Source organism: Syngnathus leptorhynchus, chromosome 2, assembly GCF_054491065.1.
Source record: "Syngnathus leptorhynchus isolate UIUO chromosome 2, UIUO_Slep, whole genome shotgun sequence".
NCBI lineage: Eukaryota > Metazoa > Chordata > Actinopteri > Syngnathiformes > Syngnathidae > Syngnathus > Syngnathus leptorhynchus.
Window position 1 is genome coordinate 4,835,146 of NC_141196.1, and position 10,965 is coordinate 4,846,110.

At 39.8% G+C, this 10,965-nt stretch overlaps 1 protein-coding gene and 1 non-coding gene across 2 annotated transcripts in view; one reads left to right on the forward strand and one right to left on the reverse strand.

Annotated features, from left to right (window-relative positions):
• zanl (zonadhesin, like) overlaps positions 1-6,991 on the reverse strand; it is a 42,233-nt gene extending 35,242 nt beyond the window's left edge. The window contains 18 exon segments of the mRNA XM_085906628.1: positions 71-267; positions 389-530; positions 628-766; positions 858-986; positions 1,114-1,262; positions 1,369-1,613; positions 1,735-1,876; positions 1,962-2,155; positions 2,410-2,487; positions 2,658-2,736; positions 2,813-2,910; positions 3,532-3,696; positions 3,780-3,932; positions 4,006-4,090; positions 5,175-5,443; positions 5,518-5,667; positions 6,098-6,123; positions 6,930-6,991. Coding sequence (XP_085762754.1) covers positions 71-267; positions 389-530; positions 628-766; positions 858-986; positions 1,114-1,262; positions 1,369-1,613; positions 1,735-1,876; positions 1,962-2,155; positions 2,410-2,487; positions 2,658-2,736; positions 2,813-2,910; positions 3,532-3,696; positions 3,780-3,932; positions 4,006-4,090; positions 5,175-5,443; positions 5,518-5,667; positions 6,098-6,123; positions 6,930-6,991 — 2,502 coding nt within the window.
• Positions 6,992-9,877: 2,886 nt separating this feature from the next.
• Positions 9,878-9,959, forward strand: trnas-uga (transfer RNA serine (anticodon UGA)). Its single transcript has one exon. It is a non-coding gene; the product is annotated as a tRNA-Ser (tRNA).
• Positions 9,960-10,965: the final 1,006 nt, after the last annotated feature.

A 10,965-nucleotide genomic window follows, 5' to 3' on the forward strand; every position in this document is an offset into this window, starting at 1 on the left:
ACTTTATCATTTAGGTTTTGGGGGGTGTTACACAGTCCGAGTGTACAGTTCTTTGTCCTTCTCGTGGTACCTGATAATATTGGCCATTGATGTGTGTGCAGCCACACGAGGAGTTGGGAACACATTTGCCAGCGCTCAAGATGTAGCCGGGATTACACACACAGGACTCGGCGCACGGTCCGCTGCAGGAGGAGGGTCTCCCTGTACACGTCTCTTGACAGGGGTCCGCGCAAGGCTGGTAATGGCTATTAGGGGGGCACCTAAAAGCTGTGCAACGGATGAGACGACTCAAGTCAGAGGCATGTCTTTCAAATTCATTCAGATCTGGACGCACTCAGAGAGAAGGTGCAGGAGAATGCAATGTCAACAATCTACACTTTGGACTCACGACAGAAGGTTTCGTTCCTCCAGGGTCTGATGTTGACCCCACGGTCTTGGCACTCATTGACGTAGGCTTCAATGGCTTCACACAGAATGGCATGAGTGCCATTGAGCACGCAAAGGTCAAAAACGCAGTCCTTGAAGTACTCCTGAACACACAACCAGCACGCTACAACCCAATTCCCAATTGCAAGAAAACATTCCAATTTTGGGCCATATGCCTTGGTCTATGTACTTGTGACTTACATTGGGGTTGACCTTGGCGTGACAGGTGGCAAAAGGACCGTTTTTGTCCAGTAGGATGCCACAATATCCAGAGCTCTCATAAAGCTTCTGATCCTCTGCATCACATGCGGGATGAGTGGTATTCGGTTTATTGTTACACCTTGTGCAAAATGATACACGCAAGACAATGTTCAGAATCTGGAATGATCCAATACTTGGCAATTTCATTGAAAATAAAGAGTAAGACTCACTCTGGATCATTGTTCCAGCTGTTTCCAAACTCATTAGGACTGTTGGTCAACGATCCATCTGGCTTGCGGAAGTCGTCTTTAGCATCGCCATCATAATCACCACACAATCCACACAGTAGACTCTTATAGCTGCGGACGACATGTCACAAGCTCTTTCAATCCAGAATTTCAAAAGAAAGGGCCTTAAACATTTGCAATTCGATGATAGTCAACAGCAGCACTACCATAACAACATGTTACGCTTCGTTACGCTTACTCTTTAATCACTTTGATGTCCATAAAGTGGTTTCCGTCATAGCGCACAGTCACACCAAAGTTCAAGGACACGGTGTAGTGCTTTCCTGATTTGAACACAGAGACGCCTGGAAACGGATTCACTGGCAGGTTGACTTTTCTTCCATTCACCTGGATATGGAAAGCAGGTGAGAGTCAGAACTGAGCAGGCAACGCAGCAAACCAAATGAATCAGTATGATTGTAGTCTGGACCAAACTTCCCTCATCCCTACTTACATGGACAGCACCACCTTTGAAGATGGAGACACCACCAGATTCAACATACACATGAACCGCCTTCACATAGGAGATGCTGGGTCTGTTATAGCGGTTTTCGTTGTCAGCGTAGACAGCAAAGTTTGGTAACGCGGACTCATTGCAGACTCCGGTCATCTGGTAACTGCAGTTGCCCATGAAGTTGTACTTGCGCTTATCAAAGGTGGTGTAGTGTGGATCACCGGAGGCAATGCACGAGGAGGTACCTTCATGGAAAACAAGTTCTTTGTGTGACACTCGAATTACAGATGATACAGATTCTCATGACTCCTTACTGATCAAACAGGGAAGTTTAAAGTGACAGCAGGAAGATTCCTTAACGTTTACCTATCGGGTAGCATCCGGCGACACCATTGACCTCGCGACACTCCTCTGTGGGATCACAGCTGTTATCCACACATTCCAAAGTGTAGTTGCCTGCACAGCGACAGAACTTGGAGCAGCCGTCTCCAAATACAATCTCACCAGGCTAAAACACAAAAGTCAGCAACTTGGTAAGGAGGTAGTGCCTTACTTCTCACTCCAAGTGTTGGGTATGGTGTCCTAATACTGACCTCATAATAGTTATTATTGTGATCCAGGCAGCCACATTTCTCCAGTGGCACACAGTGTTTCCCCTTGAAGACATAGCCTGGTTTGCAAAAGCAGCCGGTGATGCAGGAGCCGCTGCAGTTGGTGGAGGGTTCCATGCAGGTAGGGATACAAGCTGGGCCACATTCTATGTACTCTGCATTGGGAGGGCACTGAACTGTGCAGTAAAAACAAAAATCAGTGGATTGGCTTGTGAAAGATAATTACGGTATGGTCTATTTAAGGATTCTCTAACTGTTTATGTGTGTAAAGTCTGCTTGACCAAATCTATCTATCCTAAAAATTTGATGTGTGACAAAGTGCATCTTTGCATACTATGGATTTTCTGTTTACGGTCCTTGAAGGAAAATATTTGTCTACGCAAAATATAAATACAGGGTAATGACTCGGGCAAAACAAAGCATTGCATACCTGGGTTTGGCGTAGTTGGTCTTGGAGTCGTGGGTTTCGGTGTAGTTGGCACGGATGGTTGTGCCGTGGTTAGCTGACCTTTTTCAAGAAGAGTACTGTCAGTGTTCACAGAATCTTTGACATGAGGAGTAAAAAAAATATTTTCCAAAATAGACAGGTAATAAAAGAAATTTTAACACTAAAATTTACATTTCAGCCATCATGATTGTTGTCAAAAGCTTTACTCTCCTTCCTGGCCACTTTCTCACCTTGACAGGCCATAACACACACAGCATCAACAGCAATATCGGTTTCTGCAGTCTCTCCATAGGTCCCCAAAATAACAAACTGAAATTCAATGTGAACAGTTTATTTGAATGCTCCATATCAGCACGCATACATAGCTAGTAGCTCTAGCGTTTACCTGGATGGGAGCATTGCCAAGGTAACGGACATTGGCTGGCTTCCAGGCGGGACCCTGGTTTCCAATGACAGTGAAGAGAGCGGCTCCAAAGACTCCCTCTGGTAAGTACAAACCGCAAATTCAAGACCAACAAGAAGAAGTCTAGATTAGTCTGTTTGTCCGGAGTTCAGATTGGATGCAACTCATCTGGGCCCCGGAATTTGGCAAAACCTGTGAAAAACTTCAAAGCAGCATGTGCGTTTTGCTGCTTGAGTTCCTAACTGATTTTTGTGCGTCTTGTCTTGGCATCGATCCATCCATTTTCTGTACCGCATTCCCCCATGGGGGTCGCGGGCGTGCTGGAGCCTATCCCAGCAGTCATCAGGCAGTTGGCGGAGGACACACTGATCCAGTTGCCAGCCAATTGCAGGGCAAACAGAGAAAAGAAACCATCACACCTCACGGACAATTTGCAGTGCTCAATCAGCCTACCATGCATGTTTTTGGGAAATGGGAGGAAATCGGAGTGCCTGGAAAACAGCAGGCACGGGAAGACCATGCAAAATCCACACAAGGAGGGCCGGGGTGGAATCAGACCCGTGCCCTCTGAACTGTGAGGCAGATGTGCTAACCAGTGCCCCACCCCGCCCGTGTACATAATTTTCATCTCTTCATCTCTTGATGAACATTTCTGGACAGGTTTTTAGGGGGTCAGGCCTACTATTCAAAATGTCTCTTACCTGTCAAGGTGAAGACACTGAGCTGCATGTCACGGCTGGTGCCATACATATAGTAATGGAACGTAAAATCAAGGCACCCAGAAGAAGTGTTTATCACAGGACTTCTGAGTTGTCCCTGAAGTCCAGGTACAGCATAGGAAGAATCCATCAGCATGTAGGTTCCCACTAAGAGGTCATTAAGGAGTCATGAGTTGCTTGGCTTGAAAATCTGTTGATATGTAAATGATCCCTGCTCCTATTCTACTTACATCCCGGTTTGGAGAAGTCATCATCAGGTCCGGTGCCTTCAGTGTTTGTTGGGCCAGTCCATTGCTCAAAACCAAATATTGTCTCATCAGCTACGAAAGGAATCCACCCACAGATGTCGTCCACGTTGTCGAAGTCGCAGCCTGAAATGCAAGCTGTGGAACAAACATAAAATTTGGCGTACGTATGTTGTCGTTTACGCATGTCGTATATTGTGAGTTTACTTACTGGGACATGCTCCTTCGCTAATGACGATGTTGTCGAGTGCTGAATCGCAGGAAGCGGTGAAGCCTCGCTGAGCCTCAAAGACAATCTAAAGAAAAAACAAGTGACAATTTGGTCAATAATCTGAAAGGGTAATGCATAAAAAAATGCAGGGAGACAAAATAAAAGCTTGAAAAATGAATTCAAGTAAAGTACAGATACCTGAAAATTCTACTTGAGTACAGTTAAGTATTTGCAAACCACGCATGTGAGAATGTTGAATCGTGTTATCAAGCAGGTCCCTGGGTGTTGTTTCCTAAACAACCATAATTGCTAACACTGCTGCAACAGTTTTATGGTGGTTATAAAAGCAACACAAGGACCCATAATTGAACTGCGACTGTATGAAGTGATACCGCAAGCTGCTCTCTGCACATGTGTTGTTGCACTGATAAGATATTGATCAGTGCACATTTTTACATTTCTCACTACAAGGTCCAGAGCAAATCAGGGGTGGAGAACCAATTATCAATTTCAAACCATATGTAAGTCATAAACAGTGATTTTTGGTTTCGACAACGCAAACTAGCTCATGTATGTATTCAACTTCAATTCTATACATTGTAGTGTCCTATTCTTACCCTTACCCGATCTAGCAACATTAATTCACTCAACCGTACCGTAATCCCTAACTTGACCTTTTGTACCAACCTTAGTCATACCTTAGTTCTCAATTCTAACCTGTACCTCTAGTCCTCACCCTTAACCTAACTTGTATCAGCTCCCTCTGATCTAACCTTACTTGGTACCACAACTTACAAACATAAGTCTCTCACCGTACTCCAAGCTCCAGCTTTGACCTAACTTCACACTTAAAGTCAACCCCAACATTTTCTTTACAATATGTTGTGTGACCCCGCTATTCTAAACATTGTGTTCCGATTAATGTTGTGTTTGTAGAATGTTAAGCAGCAGAATTCAACCATTTTTATCCATCTATGGGCATTTTGACTGAAAATGACATCACAATTGCCAGGTCTCAGGTCACAACCAATCACAGCTCAGCTTTAGAAAACTTGAGCTGTAATTGGTATTAGATCTTTTCGCCAAACTTTTCTCCTTATTTCAAACCCTTATGGTGCATTTAAAGCCACCATGTACCGTGTGCTGTCTGCTTGAACGTAAACACTTACAGTGAGCTCCTGATCACTTGAACTGGTCACGGTGACGGCACCCTTTAGCCACGATGGACTCTGGAATCCAGTTTTATTCCACAGCTCTTCCTGGCCATTTTGCCACTTTGCCATTAGCCTCAACGAATTGGAAATGTCCGAGCCATACATGTAATATCGGAATTGGACACAGATCTGAGCTGCCGATGTTAAGGAGAAAGAGGGACTCAGCAGGCGAGTTCTCTGTCCTTTTCCAAAGTTGTCGCCTTCTTGGTAGATGTAGAATCCATCTAAAAATAAAAATAGAATGCATTATTTTCATGAGTAAATTTACTGTTGACTGCTGATGAGGTGCAGCACTGACTTCCATCGGGGTAATCTCCTGGAGGACCCGTTCCATGTGTCGGGGTTGGACCACTATGCCGGATCCATTCGCCATCGTCAAACGGGTCCTGTCGGAAGCTGCAGAATGGCTCGTCATTGTTGTTAAAGTTGCAGAACGTCAGCACGGAAGCTGGGGAGACACAACATGGGAGTCAACAAGAAGAAGGACTAGATTAAAGCTGGGCAAAGAAAGAAGCTGGAACTGTCCAACTTGGACAGGTCATCCTACTTTATTGTTGGCCCTCCATCCAATATTATAGTTGAGCACACAAGCTGCTATATGGTGGTCATTTACCTCATTCACACACATGCTGTATTTTTATTTTTTTTATATATCTTTTTGTCAGAGAAATTCTCAGAAAAATCTGTGGTTTATAGTGATTGTTTTTCATGAGTGTTCTGATAAATTTCAATGTAGTGGGGTAGAACTGCAATTTTTTGGGTTTGTGTTTATATTTATATATACTGGAAAACTAAGGTGTTGTCATAGGATGGCAAGCTTTTGTTACATACTAAAAATTAGCGCGCTAGATGCTAATAAGACTGGTGCTTAAACTTACCGTTGTTGGTGAGCACGCTCTGGAGGCTAAAAAGAAAAGGACACAAATCAATGATTTGACAAATGTCACACCTTAATATGACACACTTATATTTAACAAATTTATAAGAATTTTCTTTTATGATCTTAATGCTTCAAAATCTTTTTTTTTAAATATATATTGTATTATGTATGAATATATATATGATTATTAAATCATGTGATCTACTTTGAAAAAGATTTTTTACAGGTGATCCAAACATTAAAGTAAAAGTTATCCTTTTTCATACATCTATGATATATGTAATAGTTGAATCACAATAGTAAAAATATTAAGTTTTTGGTTTGAAATATATTTTCTTCAATTAATACTCATGTCTTGAAAATGTTTTCAATACCTCATATTGATTGCAAGATTATTAAAACAGCACTTGCCTAAGGGTAATAACTTAAAAGACACAAAAAAATGTGCTGTAAAAAATTAAATACGATTTACTGCTGTAGCATTCCTAAACGTAATTAAATCTAAATAAAAGAGTTAACATTTTATAATTCCTCTCTGAGCAGAACACCAATAAACATTTTAAACTGTTATGTAATATAACACTATAATCATAGAGATAGATAGAGGAATAGAGGGATCGAAATTGCTTAATTAATTTTGTAAAAAAGTATATTTTAATTCAATTTAATGTAAATTAAATAAAAGTGTGCTATACTAGTGCATCGTTATTGAAAAAAACATGTTGAAGAAAAAAAAACCCAACTGCATTTAAATTTCTCTTATCACTAAAGATGTTTTGATCAAATTGTTAAAGCCATTTCCCTTTGACCCTCCACAGTTTGGTACTCACCTCTGCTGCTTTGTAAGTTGACACATCCATAAGAGCAAAATAAGAAAACGCATTGTATCCATGGCTAACTGTGCAGTTAGCATGGAAAGAGGGCACAGGGATACAGTGGGCGACTTTATATATACGTATCCCCACGCTGTACTGTCCTTACACTGTGAATGGCCCTTGGGTGGAAACTGTACCGTTTACGGTGATTGTTGCAAAACGTGTAAATAAGTAACAGTGCTTGATATGGACAGGGTGTGTTCTTTGTAGGTGTGTGTCTGATTTTTGAACTTGAAGCACTTCACATAGAGGGTGTGGATTCCTAGCAGAAATTACGTAGTTTATAAAATCAAAACTTCTTCCGTGAGTATAAATCTAGTCTGATTAGTGTACATATACATCGATGATTATCTCATTCAATAATGACAGTGAATGTGTAAAAAATGAGCCTCTTATTGTGTTGTATAACAGCCCAATTATTGTACAATTCCCAAGTCAACCAGTTTTACAGAAATGTCTCGACCTTTGTTATTTAACAACCCTGGTGTTGTTTAATTTGTCATTCAAATAAAAAAACGCCAGAAAGAAAAAACATGAATTACAATATGTGTTTCAAAAAGGTTACAAAAAGCTAAATATGTACTGTATTGGGATTTTGGCTACTTTGGAGGAAAAATCCATCCATCCATTTGGATGCAAACTCATGCAAACTCCACACAAGGAGGGCCGGAGGTGGAATCAAACTCACATCTTTTGAACTGTGGGGCGGACATGCTAACCAGTGACTCACCGTTCCGCCATGCAAAACAAAAAGATTGTGTTACGTCAAATATAATCAAAATTTTCATCTCAAGTGGATCATTTGAATACAACTAGCTTGCGATTGTGTATTTTTGTATACACATTCCCGTGTGTTTTTTTTTCCCAGGAAAACACTCTATTTTTTTTTTAATAAAGAAATACAATTTTCAATCCAATTAACTCTGAAATGCTCACTGAACTGAAGTTTTGTGCTCCTCCTGGGTCATGGAAAAATTTGAATTTGTATCAGGGGTTTTTTTTCAGCTGCGGCTGGTGTCTCGTCATTTATCAACTAAGGACAAAGTTGACTTGAATGTAGTGTCTGAATGTAGGGTGTGTGTGACTATGTGCATTACAAGTTGTTTTTTTTTTTTTATCATACACAAGACAAGAATGTTCTTTTCTTTCCCTTATGATCTTTTGACCACTCCTTAAAGTCAACAGGCACTGCTGTCCCAACACAATCACCTCAACTTACTTGAAGTGCCTTATTCTTCCTTCCCAATGTGGTACCAGGAACACGATAATATTTTGTGTCTCCAAGGGAGTGACTCACAGGGTAATCCCACACATTTTCTTGCAATAAACAGAGCCTTTATCAACCATGAATGGACTTTCGGCATCAAGTGATAACCTCTTCGTAAACATAAATCAGGCAAAACTACTGTAATAGTGCTTACACGAGTACCACACTTTTAAGGCAATGAGGATAAGAAGAATGTGAATTTTTAAAAAATGAAATTTAGGTCGAAATTAGGGTGGATGCTTGAAGAGCTGATGTTGAATTGAATTGCTGTCGAATCAAGTGAAAGAGGAAATGAACATTGTTTTATGTTCAAAAGTATTCAATGTGAGAGTTAAAAGGAAAATAATTATAGTACTTATAGAATGACAATTGCTCAAATGAGTGCGATTGATGAACTACACATTTTGCCTTGAGTAAAAACTACGCATTTAGGAATACTGAAATGTTGGTATATGAGCCAATAAAATGTTACCACCTTTTAATTCTTTCAATGTTTAAAAGAACAAGGTCAGGGTTAGGGCAATTTTTTTTCTTAATTTTTTAGGAATTATTCATCTGTGTGACAATTTAGAGACAAATCTTTGGTGTAAATCTGGAGATAGAATTTTATAAAAACAAGTTTTCATTTCAAAAACGTGTGTATTAAAAATAGCAGCAGTTTATTGACCCACCCTCTATATGTATGTATACTTATTTGTTTTATTGGCGCGTGAATATGAGAACACATCCTAAACTATATAAAAACTATCAACTATGTGTGCACTAGTTGATAGGTTTGTTTGTTTGTTTGTTTGTTTGTTTGTTTGTTTGTTTTTATCAAATTTGTCCACAAGGACATGCCGTAGTGTAAAATGTACGTCTTACGACATGCGACCAATTTGCGCATGCGCAGAAGAGCTTTTAGAAAAGTTGGGGCACTCGTCTCTTGCGGAACTTGTCCCACTCTAGAACACTAACTAGTCAACTTGCTAATAATGTAAATAAACACAACTGTGATGTCATTAGTTTACCTTCTTGCTAGCCGTCGTCGCATAAATATACACCAGAAGTAGTTCACCTTAATCATGTTCTCTTCTATGAAAGTCCCACTCCCGGTAGTTACTCGCGTTTCTCGACGTTTCATATGCGTTAAAATGCAGATTGGTTTAGTCAATTAGTCAGCATTACACACGAAAAACGTGACTGAATGTAAACTTGAAAAATACAGTATGGCCCTGTTTTGTGTGTTATAAACGTAAGTAACACGGGAGTCTAAAAGCGCGGAACAATATGTGATGAATAGTTTACAACAGGCACTTTAAGGGACAACCATAATGCCACTCCAGAGGTTGCGGGTAACGACAACAAATGAATTTTCATGCAATCAATGTTCATTCGTGTCTTGAAAGCAAATATTTAATATAAAAAAACAATCCATTGACTTATCACTTTTGACTTTAATCGTCAGAACGAAAATTCCTCTTGGGTGTGCTGACATCTGGCGGACGAAAAGAGGCACGACCGTAGATTTGATTCCCGTACTACAAAAAGACAGAATGTAATATATACATTTTTTTACCTATTAGAATACTATTGAAGAAATTTACGCATGACTTTGTTGTATTAGATAAAGCATATGTAGACCCTTTGTACGACAGCTGCGATGGCCGAGTGGTTAAGGCGTTGGACTTGAAATCCAATGGGATCTTCCCGCGCAGGTTCGAACCCTGCTCGCAGCGGCATCCAATTTTTTTCTTGCGTGGAATACTTAGATTTTGGTAAGATTAAAATTTATTTAAATAATAAATCAACTCTACATATTCTCCCTTGCAGTACAGATGTATATATAATCTAATTAATATATCTGACTACATTAATTATTATTGTTTATTGATTAACATAAAATATGTAATTAAATATTAAATCTAATTTAATATATGTATATAATATAATTTTAAGGAGAGGTTCCGCAGGTCCTTGATTCCCACTGCTGTCAGACTCTACAACACATGCAGTGCAGCATCTGATCATGTGTTGATTTCCTTCCGTTATCATCTCGACCACTACTAGTACTTGTTTTTGTTTGTGCACTTTGTCTGTATTTGATCCATTTTTACATTTTGAACATGTTTCTTGTATTCTTGCACTCTTGTACGCTGCTGTGACAAGAACATTTGCCCACTGTGGGATGAATAATGTTCAACCTAATCTAATCTAATCTAATTGTCATACCTTTTACGATGAGTCAGACAACTAAATGGCTACGTTGAAAGAAATGACTTACACACTGAATCAAAAGCAAAGAGGCTAATGTGTGGGGGGGAAAAAACATTTATTTCATGAAGTGCTTTTCCAGATCAATTGCCAATGTGCAAATATGAGTTGAGAAAACAAAATATGTATTTGACTTGCAAAATTTCCTTCACATTTTTTCCCTTTCAACATCACCGCTCTCAAACAAACCCTAGCTTGCCTTACCATCAAAATTACAATAAAATCTTCCTCTTTTCACTTACATTTCCCCTTCCACATGTTACATATAGAATACATACGAGGCAGCATATGCATATGAACACATCATTTAACCCGGATCCATTTGCAGCGTCACCCTGTAAACAACAATAATAGTAATATAAAATACAAATTACTATACATTCATTCCTATACAAAGATGTGACATTGAAACTAAAGCAGTTCAATCCAGAAATGTAAAATGGCGGCCACACGTCTTCCAGCCTGCTTGGA